This window comes from Crocodylus siamensis, chromosome 6 (genome assembly GCF_052110815.1).
Source record: "Crocodylus siamensis isolate JL-2025a chromosome 6, ASM5211081v1, whole genome shotgun sequence".
NCBI lineage: Eukaryota > Metazoa > Chordata > Crocodylia > Crocodylidae > Crocodylus > Crocodylus siamensis.
In genome coordinates, this window is record NC_143400.1 from 37873855 (window position 1) to 37895551 (window position 21697).

The window sequence follows — 21697 nt, forward strand, 5'->3', positions numbered from 1 at the left end:
AAATGCATGGAGAACCTTCATTTTTTATATAAATACAGTGTATTTAACCAGCATAATCAGGTTTGTGGCGTCGCAGTATTTCAAGGAGAGTTCTTTTCTACCGATTAAGGAAAAAATCAGAACTTGACATTGTGCTTTTATTGTTATGGAGCCTGATCCTGAGACTCTCCCCCGCCCCTTGTTGCATTCAGAATGGAGGGGGCTTGACATCGTCCGGTCTCACCCTTCCCCCCGATACAGCGTGGCGTTTTCCATGTTCCAGTAGGCTAAAACCTTTGTTCAATGCCAGTATACAGGCACTGGATGAGTATTACGAGCACCTCTGACAGGCAGTAACCAATGATGGAACTGGCATCCTTTAAGCCTCACAACACCCCTGTGAGGTAGGTTACAGAGAGCAAATGTTTGGTTAAAGGGACACAGCCAACAGCAATCACATAATGGACTGAAACCATTTAATCTGTTTAAGCAAGTCTAGCATTCAACAGCCATAGCTGTTGAGTCAAATTCACATTTCATGTGGGTCCTTTTTTCCTTTTTTAAACACACACAAAGGGAGGGAGAATTCCTATGCTGAAACATAATTAAGGCCACAATAGTGTCATGGTGCCACAAGACCTGGTGCAATACCTGTATTTAAAGATGAAGGACTTCAAGCCACTGGTGTCTCTTTACACGGTTTCCCTGAAGTCCAATCCAGTGGGAGTAGAACCCAAAGATCCTGACACACACAGTCCTTTGCTCTACCCACACAGTGGAGAGGAGACAGAATTCAGCAAAAATACACATACATTGCATATAAAGCATTCTTCTGCCCAAAACAGATTTTTATTTCAAGTAGGTGTGTGTCTGCAAACACTGTTCTGCCTCAAACAAACAGAGGAGTACAGCTAGCACCAATATGCAGTTATGGAAGTGTAAAAGTTATCAACTTCTATGGGTGGTCTGACATAGCATGTGGTCCAGATCTATGACAGAAAAGGCCAATAAGTTATCTTTGCAAAGTATATTGGTGTCGCACTTTAACATCTTTTACAGAAAAGGCACCAATCTAACATCCAGCTTAAAGGTACTGGAAGGAAATATGCAGCTGCATGCAGGATTGGGTGAATTATCTTGCTGTGGAAAATTAAATATATTCTAGTGGACTCTTGCCACAAGGAGGCATATGAGATTTCATGAATGAGTTGTTGCTTGGTAGAGGTCTGGTAATCTCAGCACTGTGTAAGTACACAGTGCTGAGAGGGCCTGCTTTAGGTGTTAAGAAGATTGCGATGCAAGTTGTGTTTGGATCTAGAAATTGTGCCACAGTATTACATTACGCTTTCTCCCCTCTTTTCTCAGAAATGCTGCTCCAGTTTTTCTTTTAGTTAGACATACTGGCCACTTCCTTGCTAAACTGGGTATTTGCATGGTATTATTTCCAAGAAGCTATATCACAAATGTAGGTTTTTGCATCAGGGGCATGCTCAGACTTGACTTAAAGCTAAAACATTGCGAGAAGGGGATAAGGCAGCCAAGGTTGAAGTGCGTTTAAAAGTTGAATACAGAAATGCATGCCTATTATCACCCCAATGCAACCACCATACCCATACTCTGCTAGCTGCAGCCTAGAAGGTTTGAAAAAGAGGAAGGGAGCTCTAGTGAAAGGTAAGACTGGACGGATAGATGGATATGCAGCCTGATTTTTAAAGGAGTAGGGCCTAGTGGAACTACAGCCTGGTCCAAAATCAGAACATTAAGGATGAGGATTACAGAGTTAACTCCTTATTGTGCTGAGCACCTGGAATAAGTATGGAGGGCATCACTGAAAATAACTTACACAGCTAACTTAAGTTCATGATTGCTTGCTTGATTCTTTTTCTGTGCAGTGGTTAGGGAAGTCACTGAGAGGCATCCCTGCTTCCTTAAATAGAGTGGGGGGCGAGGCAAGGCTGTTCTATCGACTGGACACGCGATTATTTGTCAGTCCGCTGAAATGATCAAACTTCTCTTCTGTTTCTTCGCTGAAGGAGCCACCTGTGGAGGCCAAGGAGACAACACTGCAGTCAGAAAAGACTGCCTAAATTATGTGCATTACACACGGATGCAGAATGCATCAGGCCACTGAAATATTAGGGTTATGTAGTGTGCAATTGCTTCTGTAGTGATGCTGTGACAACACACTACCTTTCCAGCATCTTTCTTCTGATAATGGAGAGCTTGAAGCATCAGAAATGGTACAGATAGGCAAAATCACTTTACTACCTAATGTTTCAGCTGTCCTAGGGCAGCACAGCTCTGCCTGACTGTCACAGCTTGGAACCAGAGAATTCTGTTACGGATTTCATTGACAGCTCCTTCTTTACCATGTTCTTGTAAACTTTAAAGGCCCCATGTTTTGAATGTTTATGAGGGTGACTAGACCTGGCTTTCTAGCTTATTTTTCATTCAGTTGATCTCTACATCATGGAGGCAGGAACTATATGCATATGGCATGTTTCATCTGAGAATCATTAACTGCCCTAAGGAGATTTCATCTAACATTTTCCCTCGGATCCATAACTCAGCCTTTGCACACAGCTGGAAACTGGAACTGCTTCTAAGTTAATGACTTGCCAGTAAGACACGGTGAGCAAGCATTACTGAAGCCCAGGAATCCTGACTGCCAGTACCTGCTCTAACCTGCAGCAAATGCTTCAAGTAATATAGCTGTACTTCAGAAAGCTCAGCTCACTACATCATCCCCCTGCTCACCTATATGGCAGTTATACATCCAGATGCGCTGGCCATCATATCGGCTCCTGCATTTCATCACATTGTTTGAATAATCAGATTCCGCAACTTCAAAGTTTGGATTGATGACCACCTGAGAAAAGATTAAAGTTATCATGGTTAATTAATGATGCACAGTGGCCTGGAAATGGCATAAAAGAATTAGCTAAAGCTGGTTAGAAAACAAAAGAATGAAGAATATTTTTTTAAAACATGTTCCTTGTTCTGGCTGACACCACAAGAGACTTCCTTAGAGGACACAAAAGAAAGAAGGTAAGGTTTTCTCCTTAAACTGAAGTAAGGTGTACAGGGGAGACTTTCCTTCTAATCAGTTGCAATATATCTGTAAGTTAGTAGTGCTGTCTCTGCCCCAGTACTTGCCAACACTGGAAAAGAATATTTATGCTTGTGGCATGGTTAGGCATATCAATCTATCTTTAAGGACAGGTGGGAAATGGCAGTGAGGGTGCTGTGCCATGGATTGAATGCAGGCTGGATGCACCTGCTGAGAATATACTTGCTAGGTATGTACTGATGTGACCAAAACCAAACCTGTATTGATATATCCTCATTTATAGCTTTGTTCTTGCTAGTAAGATAAATGTATCCACTTGAGCTACTGTTATCATGGAAGACAATACCATCCCTTGCAGCACAAACATACTCTCCAGAAACTTCCTAGCTCAGGAAAGAACTAAGTGAACAGCAGGGAAGACATTTAAAATCCCCCTCTCTCACAAAACTGACACCGAATTTAGAGCTGAATGAATTCTTCCTGCACCTACCACTTGGAGGGCGACCAGGGTCCTCTACTCAATTCTTCGCACTGCATTGTGAGGTGAAAACAAGGCATAAGAAACATGCAATGCTTTCACTAAATGTAAAGAAGAGAGAAGGCATGCTTCTCATCTCACAGGTTGTAAAATACTTTGATTTCTCAATTGTGGGCCCAAAACCACTTAAGGACATTCCATACAGATCACCAATAACTATTTGGGTGCAGGGTATATATATATCATTTTAAGAAAATTAAATTTACAGGAGAAGCCAGCTGTGTGTGGTCTGTAGGTTCCTTAAAGTGGTGCTTTGGAGTTTATTTTGGTGGCCTGTGAGAACTGCATCCTCCAATGACAACCTACTGTTCTATCCAGCAGTGTGCATTTATACCAGTTACCTGTGTCCTATGAATACCTTCAACAACCTCAGAAAAATTAGGTAATTCTCAAAATGCTGCTCAGGCAAATGATTGGGCTGTTTTTCATGATCTGTCTGCAGTTCTGGTCTCACTGTCTTCAATGTATTGTGAGATATTCCTATCCATCTATAGAAGAGAACTAGTTTGTTGCCGACTCCCAGTAGGTAAGAGACATCAGCAGCTTGCTTCCCAGCTCTCCCTGTACCTGGAAGAGGTAATCTCCTGGTGGAGTATCAGTAATATCAATCCACTGGCAGTCAATATCATGGCGATACACATCCCAACATCCAACGGAGATCCCTTGTTCACCAAAATTGGCACATTCATACTGTTTCTGTGCGTCTGAAAAAGAAATATAACTGCTAAGTAACATCAGAAAAAACAGAGTCTGTTCTGGATTTGAGAGGCACTTAAACTTAGCTGAAAGAGGCAATAAAATGCATCCCTTAGGCCATCAGTAGAAGTATTGCCAGAAGAGAGAGAAAAGTATAAATGATACCATACAAGGCACTGGGGAGAGCTCATTTGAAATGCTTTGTATTATTCTGGTCACCTATGTTCAAAAAATATGAATTTAAACAAAACAGAGGCAGAAAAGGCCTAATGGGATGTTAAGGGGAACAGAGGGCATCTTTACATGTGCTCCAGGGTCATTCATCAAGATTACTCAAGTCCGCTCTGATGTATGCTAAGTAACACACATCCATCTGAGCACACATCACACGTGTATAGATGCCCAGAGAGTCTACCTTACACCATAGACTAGAAGAGGTTGGCTTGCCTAGCATAGCAAGGCTATAAACACTTCAGGGGGCAAAAAACGAGGGAGGGAGAAGACAGGAAGAAGGTAAAGGACAACACTGATACAAGAACAAAGGGGAATAAAACCAGCCATGAAAAAAAATTGAGCTGGAAATTAGAAGGAAGCTTCTAACTGGCAGAACAAGGAGGTTCCATATAACCTGCCACAAGGTTGCTTTGCCCTCACTAATCCTGGCAAGCAGCAAGATGAAACTTGTTGAGCTTATGAAGGGAACTGTATAATGTGGGCCCTATGTTTTCTCCCTGTAGAGATTATGGACTCAGCACACTTAAGATAGCACCTTTTGTTCTGAAGCTATGCAGCCGTTTTGGGGTTGGAACTCAGCCACTTTCAGTTGTCATGAGGAGGCAAGACATCCCTTTGAAACTAGAGACTGTCGGAAGGCAGACAGAGAGGACCTCCTCTCCTGGATTAAGCCTAACTTTGCAAAGATTGTCACTGGAAGGACTTGGGTCTCCTCCACTGAGCTGAAGTCAGCACAGGCCTTTTCTGGGCCATGAAGTCTGTGTGTATGAGTATATGTTTTGGTGGTTGTGAACAAATGCACATAACCTTGTCTCCTGCCAAACATGTAAGGCTGTGTTTTGGAAACACTGCATTCACAGGAGTCAGAAATACAAGGCCAGGTAATTCAGAAGTGCAACAACAGCCAGATTTTCAAAACCATTAAGCAGGTAATAAGATGAGCTCCTGTGGGACTCCTGTCCCTGCGCCACATCACTAAGGACCTTTTGTAAGGACAGGGATACTGTTAATGTTATGCTGCTGAGACCAAGCATCCTTGGATCCCAACCACTTTGCTCTACTTAGCTTCAAGTGCAACTGCAGTTCTTGGGGGATCACTTTGCAGACTTGGAGAGCTCCTAGAGCAGTGATTCTTAGCTCAGGTGCCAGGACACCCTGGGGTGCCTTGAGCTCCTTTCAGTGGTACTACAGGGTGCCATGCAATGTTAGCACTGTTAGGTGTGCAAACATGATTCGCATGATAAACCTAGAGATTTCAGCAAAGAATCCAGAGTGTTAAAAACATTATTCCCTTTTGTGATCTTTCTGAGTTCTTTGCAACAGAAGAAGTGCTCTTTTATTTTCCTGTAGTCCAAACACAAGTGAAAACTAACAGCTGGAATTTTCCTAGGGGTGCCTCAAATCTAAAAAGTTTGAGAACCACTGCCATAGACTACTAGCAATGAACTCAGCACAAGGCGTCTATACTGACAATACCTGCTTCACATTCACTGTCTTCCAAACAGAAACTGGCTTTGTGTCCTTCAGCTATTTTGGTCCCATTGAGGTTCAGCAGATCATAGTGTGTGAAGACTTCCATACTGTGATAATGCCTGTGAGAGAGAAGGAAACAACCGTCTTGAAATAGGGCTCAGTTATCCTGCAAGAGCAGGACAAGAACACCTTCGACCCCAGTGTCGCTGGGACCTTGGCACCTGGGGTTCTGGGCACTCCTCCTGTCCCCAGCAGAGTTGTTGCATTTTGCATGAAGTAGTCAGTGGGTAAAATACATAGAGTAAAATGCACAGTCACTGTGGTCCTTCGAAAATGGATTTGAAAGAGAGAGATGCATAAAAGTGTCAAAGGGATTGGCTGTGCCATGGCTACTGCAGAAATCCTGTGCAGCCTAGTGCTCTTGACCAGAAAAACCATTTCCTAACCAGCACCAAGGGGAGCAGAGACCTCCCCATGCAGCACCACCAGTTGTCCAAGAGTGGTGCGCGCAGAACCCAGTGGCCCACATCCTCCAGGGGTGCCTCAAATCTAAAAAGAAATTATGATTTGTCTGCCAATGGCTATGGATTTCTCTTTTCCCCTTCCTCTTAGGAAATGTGGTTCCTAATAGAGCAGAATGTACCCAGCTACCAATCCAGCTTGTGGGATTTTTCTGTATAAAGAAAAAATAATGCATTATGAACCCACTGACAGGAAATTAACAACAGATGAGGTAAATCTCTCTCTCAGCATGTTTTCCCCTGCCCTAAACAACCCAACAGCTGGGTTCACATACACAACAGTTTCATAATGTTCACAGGGTACTGACAGAGTCAGCCTGACTGTTGGCCCGTCTAGCAAAAGCGCTCCAGCTATATGCAACACAGCTGAGTTGGGATCATTCCCCTTTCCAATGTGGGCTGTGCACGTGCACATCTGATACCAGGGTTGCACAGCTGCCAAGCAAAGACCATGGCACAAATTGGGGAATGTTGCTCCCAGGAAGGACTCTCTGCATCCACCCAGTGATTCAACACAAGTCTCTTGGTAAAATTAAGCCCAGGCTGAAGTCCAGCCAAAGTCAGTGGGGTAGATTCAAGTGGTTTGCTGAATAAAGGTGGACTTAAGCACATGCTTGAAAGTTAAACAAGTGCTTTGCTCAGTCAGGGCACTTGTAACAGAGACCAAAATATGTCCTTTTGCTCACTGAACTAGCGATAAAGCCAATTCCTACAATATTATTCTTGGGCGCCAGGGCAGCCACAGCCTCAGATGCCATGGCGATGGACATTTAAATAGAACAAAACCCTGTGTCCTCCAAATCAGATCCCCGCAAGTGGATCCTACAAACCTCATCTTTTCCTGTTCAAGCGCAGGGGGGCTGGATCCAATGATCTGTAAGGTCTCTTCCAGCCCCTAACAGCTATGAAATTATGAAACTATGATTTTTGCAACCCTGTACCTGGGTATACGTGTCAGCCACTACAGGCCGGACTGCCAGACTGGGGAACCTGAACAGACAGAGGTAATTCAAATACACTACTGATGAGTTCTAGGAGTAAAATTCCTTTTCTCTTCCAGCTGCAAAAATCATCATGACTTCACAATGAATGGCACAATTTTCTGAAAGACAGCGTAGGTTGAAACACCCGTCCATGCATGTTTTATTTAACCACAATTGGCTCACAGAAGTAACAAAAAACATTTTTTTACTATGGGGAAACAACATTTTTCTTTCCCCCTTCTTTCCCCCTCCACTCCCCCCAGAAAGTCACCATGGCTAAACTGCTGGCAGAAGTTCTCAAGTTCCCCTTCACTTTGCCATTAAGTGCCTTTTCCCATTTTTGTCCTGCTTCTGTGTCATAAGCCTGTTGGACAGAAGCTCACATAGACAGTGAAAAAGGAGTCGTTCTCTGGTGGCTGAGCTATTGACTTTGAAGTAGTCTACTTTGGCTGCCTCAGATTTAAAAAAAAAAGTTAAACCTTAAGTCTGACTCAGTTCCTAAAATATGTCTGCATCATTCAACCAGGCGTTTATATTATAGTGTTTACAGACTGGAAAGACTGAACAGGAATTGAGTTCATATTCCTCTATATAAACAGAATCCAGTTTAAAACACACAGACCGCCAGTAGCCTCTTCCTGATCTTCTCCTTGCCTCACCTCACCTTGCTTCACTTAACACATCTCCCCACAGTTGCAGAGCCTTGCTCCTTTCAAGCAGGCTAAGACATGACTTGCATCCCATTGTGCTGTGATATTATGCTGCATCTGTGAATAACTCTGATCCCTCTACAGCAGAAGTGGGCAAAATCTGGCCCGTGGCCCAAATCCAGCCCTCTGAGGGATTTTGTCTGGCTTGCGGCAGGCCCCTCAGTCCTGCTTGGCCCAGGTGCTGGCTTTTTTCTGGCTGCCTCCGCCACCAGCCCCAGCCCCATGGAGAGGGGCTGGGACCCTTGCATGAGCACCTGCATGAGCACCTGCATAGATAACCAAGGCCAATACTAGAGCCATTCCCGTTATGGGATGTAGGAAAGGAAAGGGAGGGGGGTCAGGGACTGCATGAGAAATGCAGCACTAAAATGTCCAGGATGCAGGGGGTGGAGAACAGGGTATCCCCAGGCTGAAAGTGCAGGCCCAGCCCTGGTTCACCCCACTTTGGGGGACTGGGTTCCCTGCAGTGCCCGCTTCGGACCCACCTGCCCTGGCCATGATGAGCAGCGGTGGCAGCCGGGCAGGAGCTGCTGGGTGCTAGGAAAAAGTGGGGCCTGGTGGCAGGTGTGGCTCTGTCCCCCTCACTGCTGCTGGGTCCTTCTTGCTGTGGTCACCCAGAGCTTTCCTCCCTGCCACTGCTGGCACCAACACTGGCTCCAGGCTGAGCTGGGCCCCTGCACCCAGAAAGGCCAGGGTGGGGAAAAGAACCCCAGTGCAGGCTCTGGGTGGCAAGAAAGGCCCAGCAGCAGCGAGGGGAGGGAACTGCACCTGCCACCAGGTCCTGATTATTCCCAGCTGCAGATGGTACTTATTGTGGCTGGGGTGGGTGGGTCAGGAGTGGGCACCGTAGGGATCCCATCACCCAGGGCTGGAGCTGTGCACTCAGCCTGGGGCCGGGTAGAAGCTGCTGCTGGACACTGGGAAAGAGCAGGACCTGGTTGTGGACACAGCTGCCTCCCCCCTACCATTGCTAGGGCCTTCTCGCTGTGGCCACTCAGAGACTGCCACAGCAGTTACCCTGTGGCTCCTCCCCACCAACCCGCTGGGCCCAGGGTGGTTTGGAGGCAACGCCGGGGGCGATGGCCTCGGCTGGACTGCCTCTGCTGAAGCTGCTACCCACCTGCACCCACATCAGCTCCCTCCCCACCCATGGGCCCATCTCACATAGTGAGGTTTGGTGAGCAGTTACATGGGTGGGTCAGGGTGGGGGGGCTCCCTGAAACTCCCTATGTGGCCTACGGGCCCAAATAATCGCCCACCCTTGCTCTAGTGTAGCTCATTGTTGAAAAAGCTGTCTGCTGAAGAACAAGCAGCCAGAGAATATCTTATTAGAAGGTGCTGTATGGTCAAACATTGTTCTGCGGATCCTCAATAAATCCCTGCTAATTACAGATGTCTTCTGTCTGCCAAGTTAGGACAAATATGATTTGGGTGTTTTCTTTTCTCAAAAGCAGCCCCTCCAAGCCTTTCCAGTCCAAGCTGCTTTTCCTTTTCCATTTACCATGCATTATCTCCTGTTCATTTTCATCCTGTGCTGTCAGTATTGACCACTCTGATCCAGTGGCAGGCAATCGTATGTGAAGCTGTTCCTTTGCCAGTCTGCACTGTGCTGAAGGCCTGGACTTTTATGAAACAAAACAGAGCCTGGAGCAGTTGGAGTAATTAAATGCAAGGCACCTTTTGAGTCTCAGAGGAAGGAGATATGGAAAGAATGGGATCTTGCTGGTCAGAGATGGAGGGGATCTATGAAAGTAGAGTTTGATACCTGCCTCTTAACTTCAAATCAGCAGAGGACTCTAGTTTTGAAGGTAATGGTGCCATTAAGGTTTCCAACATGCTTTGGTTGGATCGTCAGCTAATGACAGATGGTGCCAAGTGATCCCACTTTGTGGATTCCTTGTTGCATGCTTAAGACATCTCTTTCTAGCAATGGCCATTTAAGTCACCCTTGATCCTGCCAGAGTGTCTGACAGAGTTGTTTACCTTTATTTTCAATTGAGAAATAACTGCAGAATCTCAGATACCTCTGGGTTATACATGTGTCCATGCTAATTTGATAACTGGAACCACAGGCACCTCTTGTAACTAATCCTAATCCATACTATGGATGCAACTTTGCAGGTGCTCAGAACCACTGTGAATGAGACCTCTGACTCCCATTGACATCAGTGGGTTCTGGTAGTACTCAGCATCCTCAAACAGCCAGACCACTGATGCTTCTTCCTCTCCCCTCCTACTTCCTTTCCACAGAGACACTTAATGGCCAGAACATGTGACAGATCCACTCATTTGTACCAACTGAAGGCTTAGTGCAAATTTTCTTTAGCAGCATGGGTGATGTGTGTCCCTCTTAAAATTTCAACTCAGCTCCTTTCACTATAACTGGCAATGCAATGGGAAAAAAAAACACCTGACCTTGCTGTATTTCATTAGGGCTGATTTTGTACTGAATAGCTTTGTATGTATAGCTAAATTACAGAAAGTAGTGTAGATATGTATATCTGTATGCTGTGCAAACAGTATCCTAGCTACATACATAATATGTATATCCAGATAATGTGTCTCTCAGTATATTCAAGCATATATACACCCCTGCCTCTTGCTGTGCGTATGGGTCTCAGTCATATACAGATTCATACTAACATTTTGTGCAATACTCATCTCTATAATGTTAGCATTATAGCTGTATAACCACACAGGGACTTTGCACCCAATATTCTTCCCAAAAAGCAGCCTACTATCACCCCTCTGGTTTCTGACCAAACTCTGATATTCTGAAAACTATACTTTTTTTTTTAAACTGCCTTTGGAAACGCACTTCCTTTTTCTAAACAGAAAAGGGCCAAAATGGCCCACAACCAGCTGAGCCCAGAAAGGCTCTGTGTGCAAAAGCATACTGGAAAGTAGGTTACCATGGAGGATATTTGCTGACGGGATCGAAAGACAGCTTTCAGACGATTCCAAGTAATGATCCAAGAAGACAGGAGCTTGCAGAGCAAAGAGCGAGAGGCTCTGTGTGAAATTATTTTATAAATTGGCTTCTGAGGCAGTTGTCTTTTACAAGGAACTCAGAGGTGCCTTTCCTTGCCTGTGTAGGGCTGCTGAATAGCCCACTGAAGAGGGCTGCAAGGATCATAGCGTTCAACTGTTGTTAAATATCCTCTCTGCATTATCTACTCACATCTGATCTGCATTTCAAATCAGTCATTTCAACATATAGCACACTGGGTTCTGATGCTCTGTGCATGTTGTAGAGGGTGGTATGACAAACCCTTTTGTATTGTCCCAGAGGAATCCAGAGACTTTCCTGGAAGCATCTCTGGGTCTGCAATGTCTGGTGTTCTTCAGTTTTGCAATTTCTTGACAAAGTGAACCACAATAGGATTCTAACACTGCCTGGCAACATCAGTGGTTTTCTATTGGAATAAACCTGCTACGTGTGTATGTGTGTACACACTGCTCCAGGCCTGTATTTTTCAAGTGGACTGTTCCCAGCTCTGTCCCACGACATTCTGAGTGGCTGGGGTATGCAACATAAATGACACCCACTCAGAGAGGCTTTTGAGTACCGTTGTGCCAGTGGCTTTGATATGTGGGTACATGTCCATGCAGAACAGACCCAAAACCCATAGCATTTGCTGCACTGCCAGCAGGGACAGCAGAGGAGGTTATGCTTTGTGCCTGCTGCAATACCTTCACAGAACCCAAGGAGCTGAAGAGTGTTAGCACAAGAGGCAAAAGGGGGAGCAACCCATGTACTCACCTGTGACAGTCATGCCAGATCCAGGCGTGGCGGCCATTCTTTGGGCGGAAGTCAGACTGCCCGTTGTTGTGGATCTGGGAGGAGAACCGCAGGAGCCTCCGGTAGCCTGAGGTAATGGATGTGTTGGCGGCAGAGGAAGCCAGGCAGTTCTCCTCCAGCGCACACTGCAACATGAACATTGGCCGGTCCTCCAGGTAGGAGGTTTGCTCCACCAGCTCAGCGTTGAGCACCAGGTCAGGGGCAGCTGAGGGCAGGGAGAAGAAAACGTGACACCAGCTTCTTGAGAGATGTCTACACCAAACCAATGGCCTGCCATGCACTAGTCACATCTCAGCTGCAGACACTGGCTTGGCACCCTAGCCAGAACAGGTATTAGCCAGAAGTCAGTGCACCAGCTTAACCCTCTGCAGGGAGCCATGCACAAGCCAGCCAGCTCAGGCAAAGGAAGCTAAGGGAAGTAAACCACTTTTGAAGAGAAGCAGGGCACATTGAGGGTCATGGGAAAAAGGAGGAGGTGATCAAGGGAAGACCTGCAGCCGATGGAGAGTTTGAGGAAAGGACAGGGAAGAAATCCAAATACAGAGCCCTCCAAGCAGTTGTATACCCTGTTCTCCACCCCCTGCATCCTGGACATTTTAGTGCTGCATTTCTCATGCAGTCCCTGACCCCCCTCCCTTTCCTTTCCTACATCCCATAACAGGGATGGCTCCAGTATTGGCCTTGGTTGTCTATGCATCTCGAATAAGAGAAAATAAAAGGAACTCACTTTCTGAGCAGGAAACTCCTGCAGCAAAGCGGCCACCACCCCTGGGACATGAAACTCTGGAGCCATCATGCCGACAGTGACCCAGGGACATCTCTGTGCCTGAACACTTCACGCCACTCATAATGACATCATCAGCACTGATGTCTCCATGCCAGTACCAAGTTTCCTAGGGAAAGGGACAGAAACAGGTTATTGGATACACGTCTCGGCCTTTGAAGGCTCAGATCAAGTGTAATATCCACAGCTCTCTTATAGGAGGGGCACATGCCATCAGCAGGACAGATCTGGATTTCTGAATTCCAGATGCAGAAAGTGTATGAGAAAGACAGTAACAAAGGAGACAGCATCAAGTTTTAGGTTAAAAGGATGTGCATTTGCATTTGGAACAGGCAACAAAGCCCTCTTCCGCTGCAGGGAGAAGCGGTGCTCCCCACACAGAAGCCTATCTAGCGAAGCGGCACCACTCTGAAAGAGGCTAGCAACTCTGAACGCGCTCTCAGTCTCCTGTTTTGGGGCATAGAGAATCATAGAAAATGAGGGTTGGAGGGGACCTCAGGAAGTCATCCAGTCCAACCCCTTGCTCAAAGCAGGACCATCCCCACCTATATCATCCCACACAAGACTTTGTCTACGTAAGCCTTAAAAACCTTTAAGGATAGTGATTTCACCACCTCTCTGGGTAACCTGTTCCAGTGTTTTACTGCCCTCCTAGGGAGGACAATTTTCCTAATATCCAAGTTAAACCTCCCTTGCTGCAACTTGAGACCATTGTTCCTTGTTCTGTCATGTGTCGCCACTGAGAACAGTCCAGCTCCAGCCTCTCTGGACCCAGCCTGCAGGTAGTTGACAACTCCTATTAAATCCCCTCAGTCTTCTCTTCTCCAGCCCAGCTCCCTCAGCCTATCCTCACAAGGCATGTCCCCTAGCCCCCAAACTATTTTTGCTGGACACAGGACTCCAGACGTGGCTTCACCGGTGCAGAACATAGGGGAATAATCACTTCCCTCAGTCTGCTGGCAATGCTCCTACTAATATCTATTTGCTTCAGTCACCAAGCCAGGTCTTCTTTAGAAGGCATCTCTAATATGCCCTGTTCTGGAGAAGATGGAGGGTTTTGACCTTAACTCCACATTTTCAAAAACAGCTGGTGATTGTTGGTGTCCAACTGCAAACCCTTTAAAAGGGCCTAATTTTCATATAGCTCTGAGCACCTTCTTCCTGAAAATCAGTCTCTGTTAAGGGATCTCTCTCTACATGGGCACCAAAATCACCAGTCCCTTCAGAAAATCTTTGTCCCACCCTTTATGGGCAGAGCATGTCCTTGGAGCCATGTCTGTAACCCCATGATTGGTGCTCCATGCAAAGATCTGGCTTCTGTGCCAGTCTTGGTCATGAACCACATGTATTGTTATATCTCCTGGACCAGGGGTGGGCAATTATTTTGGGCAGAGGGCCACTTACAGAGTTTTGGCAAGCCATCAAAGGTTTTCTAAATTAATTTTCTAAATTTTTTAGGGGCCCTGTGGGCCGGTTAGAAAGGCCTGGTGGGCCGCATCCAGCTCCCAGGCCACATTTTGCCCACCCCTGTCTAGAGCAAGGCTAAGATTTGCCCAAGGTGATTTCATTAAAGTATGAAAAGTTAACATGCCTTGGTTCTAAATTCACCAGCTCACCAGGCTTTGGCAGCCAGCCTGGAAACACAGGAACAACTCAGTAAATGGTGAGCTATGCAGTTCATCAGCTTTTCCACACACAACCTTTATCAGGAGCTGCTACTAATTAGCTGATTGTGAATTTCTTAACACTTAATGGCACTGTGCCCCCCGAGCATCTGGGCAGCCACTCTTATACTCTACTATGCTATACTATGTGCTGTGCACTGGCAGCAGACAACAAAGACATGCATACAATAGCTACTCTAGGTGGAGTGAAAGCAACACTTGTGCCCAGTTACCAGAGGGCAAACTTAAAGAAACACAATTATTTTCTTTTCCTAAAAAAATAAGGAACTAGGGGGAAAAAGCTAACTTAACAATATCCAGACATTCAGATACCACAGTTTAATCTGTCAGTTCATTAACACAAGAATTCCTGTTTCAGGTTTGCTGCAGCTTTGCAGAAATTGAGATCTTCATTAATAAGACATCAGTGAGACGCTTTGACTAGTCTGCAACCCACTGTTTTATGCTGCTGAGATTTTGTACTGTACTAAGTCAAAGGAGTGCTACAGCAATCTCTGTGCAGTTTACATAGTTGCCAACATAAAGCATAGTCAGAGGCTTATACCCCCAGGTCCCATCCCACTCCATCATGCTTTAATCACTGCAATTCATACTAGGCAAATTGTAGCAATCTGTGTGCATGACCTGAAACTGTTGCCAGAAGGTATTTTATCAGATGGAGCCTCCTGCTTGCAGTGAAAGTACTGAAGCCCCTGAGCTATCTCAGACATCTCGTATAATACTTAGCACTTCACATCTTCAAAGGCACCATACAGACTACTTAACCTATACAACATCCCTGTTGTTTGTGCCGTACAGGTAGTGATAGTGAGGAAAAGAATGATAAATAACCTTTCAAGGGCCACACAATAAATCAATAGCAGAAGAAAGAACATAATTCAGGGGATCTGACTACACATGAGATCACAATGTCCTCCCCAACCCCCCTGCATATGAGAGATGACCCTTAGGGCTAGGGACAGACATTATACATAAACCAGTTGAAGTGATCAGAAACTGGTTTAAACCTGTAACAGAACAGATGTTCAGTGCACATAAACCAGTTTGAAAATGGCTGAAACTGGTTTGAGATAAGTCTGATACTACATTCAGCCAGGTTTAACTGATTTGGCTCAAACCGGTTTATGCAATGTCTGTCCCAGACCCCTTGCTGGTTTAAGATAAACCAGACTCCCCCAGCATCCCAGCATGCTCTCTGGGCTGGGCGGGGTTCTCTGCTCCACAGAAGGGCTGGCCCCTCCCCTCTCCTCCCTCGCTGGAGCTTCAGCAGAGACTGCAGGCATCTGCTTGGCTTCTCCCTGCTAAGCAGGGATTATTCCCCCACCCCTCTGCTTTACATAGACTCCTCTCAGCAGTAGCTAGCAGACCACATGCTGGCTACAGTCCATGCTGTAGGAGAGGACAGAGGCAGGCAGGGTTTTTGGAGCTAATCAACAGGTTGCTTAATGTCCTTCCTTGGAAGAGCTATTTAAGAAGAGCTCCATTTGTTAATGAAGAGAAGCTTTGTTTTCTTAATGGGTTGATAAACACTGAGTTAGGGGTGATGCACATTCCCTGCTGGGCTGCTTGGGGCAGGGGGAGGAACAATCAAAGCGCAGGGGCCTGGCCACATCTCCCTCAGCTCAGCCCTGTGCAAACAAATGGAGGGCTGCTCTAGCACCCCCACCCCGACCCCAGCTTCTAGCCTGAGCAACTGCAGGCACATGCCTGCATTTCTGGGATGTCTGTCCAGTTACAAAACTGATTTAGCCCAGAAGTCTTGCCTCCCAAGCCCTCTTGGTAGACATGAAAGCTGAAGTTCATCTCTGCTCCAATTTGGCTTACAACTCTGCCCTGCTGTTATCCAACTCAAATTCCTATCTCCACCCAGCTCTCCCTGTCCAGTTTATGAATTCATCCTCAGTCTGTTTTCCAGTCAGATAAGCTGACACATTGGGTTAGATGGCAAGCAACTAATCCCATCTACTTTGCAACATCTGTGCAGCATGGAGGACAACAGGAAGCTCTAGAGTGCGATCAAAACACTGGTACATGACTAATGGCCTGCACCAGGCCAGCAAACTACAAAGAGCATTCAGGAGCCAAACCCATCCCCACAGCAAGGCCCTCTCCAAATATCATTTGCAGGCCAAATCCTGTAGCCTCCGATGCCTCAGGGGGTTTGCCTGGTTCAAAGGCATAGTTTGCAAGATCCTTGTCAGAAAGGTCATGCACTCTCTGGACTTTGTGAAGTGCTGACTGCTGAGATCAAGGAGGGACTTCTCTTACTGTGGGTGAAGCAGAAGCCTGGGATCCAGATTCTTCATATGAGAGTTTCAAAGCCACAGAAATTTATGGACAATGTGTTAAAATTCCTGTCCTACTCTGAAAGCTCTCAGCCTGTGCACTTCTGCCACTGCAGAACGAAACCTTTCTGTGCTTCAGTTTCCCTCTCTATATAGGGACAGCGATTCTCTCCCACCCTGACAGGAGTGCCAGGAGGCTCAACTGTTTAAGGGGACAAATGATCTAAAACTAAGGCACTCATCTGGGATTCAAGGGTCAATTCTTAGCTCTGCCACAGTCTCACTGCTACACCTTGGGCAAGTCATGTAGCTTCCCTGTGCCTTAGCACTTATCTCATTGCTCTTTTTCCTATTTCAGTAGGTCTTTTCTACTTGAATTGCAAGCTTTGCAGGGCAGGACTGTCTCTTACTATGTGTTCATACCATGCCTAGCCCTAATCTTGCTACTGTATTTCTATTTGAGAAATTCCCGGAGATGTTTGGATGAAGGGAATTTCATCTCCTTGGTGAAAAATCACCTTATTCTGCTCTCCTCTGAGGAAGCATCAAAGCTGAGAGTCCCTTTCAGAAGAGGAGGACGTCCTGTACCAATGCTCCTGTTGCAGCACCTTTGTTAGCAATCCCCTTTTTGCACAGATATGTGCACACAGGGCTGTTCCTCTTCCACACATGTTGCTTTATGTTCTTGTATAAGATACAGCTTGGAACCATATAAGGACTTTTTTTGTTCTCAATACCAGCATCCCCTGCAGAAGGAAAATGCCTTCTTTCAAGCTGGGCTATCGGTGCTCTGTCAGCTGGGAAGAATGCCGTTAGATGCACACAGCTGCCCTGGGTTTTCACACTCCAACTTGGCAGCCGCACAAGAAAATAAGTGGAAAACCAGCAAAGTGGTTAGTGTAAGTAGAGTGCTGCACTAGCTGTGAATGCAAAGTCTTGTATGCGGAGACTGCAGCAAAATTAGAACCCGCACCCTCCCCGACCTGGAGAATTAGGCCCCTCTGAATGGTGCTGGTGACATGAAGGTGGGTGACCACCACTACCATCAGGACGGGTTTGGTCTCCCACTTAGAGGACAGACATTCAGTCTCTGTAGGTCTTCCAGGGACCTGTACACAACACTACTGCCCCTGCAACTGCTGAACACTTAAGTTGTTTGCAATATGCCCCATCAATATGGCCTAATATCTAAATCTTCTCCCTCAGTATTCCAATCCCAGGATACATAGGAAGCAATAATTTATCTACAAAAAAGAAGCATTTCCTGGACCCAAATGTGAAAGAGGAAACCACCAGCTTTGTTTATAGTCTCTTTTCACTATCTGATGAACTTCCCTAATTGCCTTCAGGATGCTTCGCTCACCTGATAAACCTTACACTTTACCTCCCTGACCCCCACAAATCATTTCAATTCTATATACTGCTCTTCACACCATGTCCAAAGCTACTCTCCAGTGTTTCAGCATGCTTTTAAAGGGCTAATGCATTCATAGGAGGAGGTGCCTATTTTTGTTTTTAATGGCAATAAAAAATGTTAATCTAGACAGTCTGTGCATTGGTTTAATGGTTGCGAGGGTCCCTTGGGATTAAAGTCAGGACAAACATTGCACCAAAAGTTCAGCAAAAACCAGCAGAAAGGTGTTAGAAATTGGTGCCCTGAAAAGACAAAGGTTCTTCTAGATGTCTTATTTTTCTTGGCAGTCCTGCTATTTCTGTCCTTAGCCCAAGGGTCACATCCCTGGTATGTGCCTATCAACCCTGCTAAACTTCATACTGCCCTATGTTAGAGCAAATGATTCTGAGCTCACCGTGAGATAAAGGCTCTGAGCCATGCATTTCTACAGAGGAATTCCTGGTGATCTCTGAGTTTGACTTGGAAGATGACAAAGAAAGTCATGAACCTACTTTGAGCTGATGCTGGTTATGCTCTGCAGGTGTAACAGTCATGATGTAGGCCAATGATTTCATGGGGGACTTAAAAAAAAGCAAACAACTCCCCCCCCCCCAACACACACACACACATACACACACTCCTTAGCCTGCTCACTGAATCCTCTGCATTTTTGTCCTGCCTCCGTGGCTGATGCACATGGGAAAGAAGAATGGGGCCAAATCTCTGAGTCCTAAGGGACTTGGAAGGTACCAGGGAAGGGGCTGTGGAGTCTCTCTATGCTTGGGAATAAAATGGTTGCCATCTGATTACCAACTAGGGGCTTCTATGAAGAAGAACGTATTTTACAGTGGGGATCTAAGAGATGCCTGTCCACGATATTTACACCACCATCACTGCTGGCTTTCTGAGCAAGAAGGCCAAGCACAGAGCAAGCAATAGTGACTGAATCATCACATTCCTCAGAGGTAGACCCTCTAAGCAAGGACTGAGGTACACCTGAAGAGAAGCTCACCTAGATCCTGCCCAGGCTATGCAGATAAGCATGGCATAAGGGCAAAGCTACCTTTATTTGCCTCAGCTCAGGTCAACCCACAGGTGCATGAGAAGAGGGTGACATACCTGAAAGGCATGGCTAGCAAAACCAAGGCCCAACTGGCGACAAACCACCATGGCTTCCACGGTGCTCCAGTTCTCACTGCAGACTGTCCCCCACTTCAAGGTCCCATTGCGCTCCATGAGGACTTCTACCCGGCCCTCGTATGGGTTGCGGCCACCACTCAGACGCAGCTGGAGGGGAGGAAAAAGGAAAAAGATTTCCGTTCAGCTCTCTAAAAGCAATTGCCAGGAATTTCTCTGCTGATCTAGTTCCACGTATGAAGAGATGCTGGGCTTGCAGAAGTGGGCAGCGGAATGAGTTCTCCGCTCACATTTCAATGTGTTATTTATAAAGCCATGTTAGAGCTGGTGGTATATAGAACTATTTGCAACAGCTGGCATGGGAGAGTTCAAAGTCTTTGAGTTTTATCAAAGCTTGTGGTTAGGGCACCAGACTGAAGCAATCCAAGTTCAATGCTGGCTCTGCCACAGATTGTGTGATCCTGGGCCACTTAGTTAATCTCTCTGGGCTTCTGTCCTGTAACAGACTGATGATCATACTGCCCTTCTCTAATCCTTTGGCTATCTGAGGAACTGACTGGATCATTCCTATGGTCTAATTATTCTAATGTCCTCTCTCTAGTGGGAGCCAATACCAGTTGCTTCACAGGCAGCCGAAAGAATCAGTGCTGCTGGCAGTTATCAAATAAAATGCCCCCAAGCAATGTTTTACCCCAGCTCCCATAGTTAGAGATTGGGTTATGCCCTAAAAGCAGGAGGTTTACAGGTCTTGCCTATATGTTATTGCTCCACCTAGTTAGATTGCATGGCCCTTAGGGCAGGGAATCTCTCTCACTATGTCCTGGTGTAGCATCCAGCACAACGGGGTCTCATTCCAAGTTGAAGACTCTACGCACTAGGGTACTGAGAATAAATAACAGCTCATTTGGATAAGCAGGAGCCTGAACCAACCCCTCAGGGCAGCCGGAATTATTTATCAAGTGCTGAGTGTATGACATGCAAACAGTGATCTGCACCTTTCTTGCTTAGATCTCGGAGCCCCCTACCAAAAGAATCCAGTGCTATGATCCCGATGTTACACATAATAGTGGAAGAGACTGCCCAGGGTCATACTACAGGTCAAAGGCCCAACAGAGGACATAACCCAGATCTCCAACCTCTCAGCCCAGCAAGCCAACTAAACGATCAATATAAAACCTTTGAATTGTTCAACATTCCTCAAAAGATTTGCAGATCTTAACATGTCTGTCAGTGACCTTTTTTCTCTTTTTCCTCCCAACAATTATCCTCTATATCTATATTACAAGTTTGCCAGGGCATAGGCTTTCTCCCTGTTTATCAAGGCCTACCACAGCAGGGCCCCATGTGCTACCAGAACACAAAAACTGAAGGGCTGCAAGCACACAGGGCTCAAACATGGCCTAGACTATGAGCTGACTCTGCACAGGAGGAACCATGTGCCTGCAGTGACACAAGGCACTGGACTGGCACAAGGAGTGGCCTCACAGAAAAATAAGCAGCTGGGGAAATATTGTTCCACTGCTCAAAATGTATTTTCCTCTCTGGTGTAATACAATACAGATGTTCAAACGAAATGGTACAAGAAGAGCTGAGCCAAAATTATTCCAACATAAATCACAAGCGCCTGCTATTCTTCCTGCCAAGAGGGTCTGGAGCCAGTGTCTGAACGTGAGTTGAAGTGCTGTGGCAGAGGACCAGCAGCTGCCACAAACTTTTGCAGGAGCCCAGCAACTGCCTCCAGACAGGCCCAGCCCCACAGGTTTCCCCGCTACACCACCCTTCTCATTTTTCTGTGTCATATAAAGAAAATAAACTACCACATATCTGATTAGTAATTTTAACTGAAGCTATGACAGGATTCCAAGCACAACCTGCATTTTATTACTTCTAAAAAGAGCTGGGATTCCCAAGATAACCTCACAGGGCAGTGTTGCTGCCCTAGAGGCTTCTGCAGGGTGAGGGACTGGGATACCCCCCTTGACACACTTAGCACTTTGCCGGCAAATGCGGCTAAGTTTCCCTGTGCCATTCAGCACCCTGGAATGAAATTCCTTTCCAGATATTCCCGAGTAGTCTTTAAGAGACAGCTGCATTATAACCTTCATTTTACAGACAGGAAAACTAAGAACCAGAGGAGGCGTTTATGACCATATTTCCAAGTGGCCTCTGCGTTCATCACTCCCTGGGCACCCAGCTTTAGACGGGACAGATCCAGGTGCAGTCAGGTACCAGGTGTTTAAAGCTGGGCAACCAGAAGACAGATGCACACAAAAATGTTAAGTCTCCTTTAGAGCCTGGCCTTAAATGATCTGCCCAGGTCCACACAGGAAGTCTATGTTTGAACAGAGAGCACAGCCCAAGCCAAGTGGCTAAACCACAACAGCATCTCTGCATAAAACCTCCCAGT

General features: G+C 46.1%; 1 protein-coding gene across 2 annotated transcripts in view; it reads right to left on the reverse strand.

Moving 5' to 3' along the window:
- Positions 1 to 139: 139 nt before the first annotated feature.
- The window catches only part of LOXL2 (lysyl oxidase like 2), an 87162-nt gene continuing 65604 nt past the window's right edge, over positions 140 to 21697 (reverse strand). For both annotated transcript variants that reach the window (XM_090055271.1, XM_090055272.1), the window contains 7 exons: positions 19273 to 19440; positions 12734 to 12899; positions 11968 to 12211; positions 5994 to 6109; positions 4155 to 4291; positions 2737 to 2848; positions 140 to 2019 (listed from right to left, as the gene is read on the reverse strand). In XM_090055271.1, the coding sequence (XP_089911397.1) occupies positions 1940 to 2019; positions 2737 to 2848; positions 4155 to 4291; positions 5994 to 6109; positions 11968 to 12211; positions 12734 to 12899; positions 19273 to 19440 (1023 nt within the window). In that variant the 3' untranslated portion in view covers positions 140 to 1939. The remainder of the gene's footprint in view (positions 2020 to 2736; positions 2849 to 4154; positions 4292 to 5993; positions 6110 to 11967; positions 12212 to 12733; positions 12900 to 19272; positions 19441 to 21697) is intronic.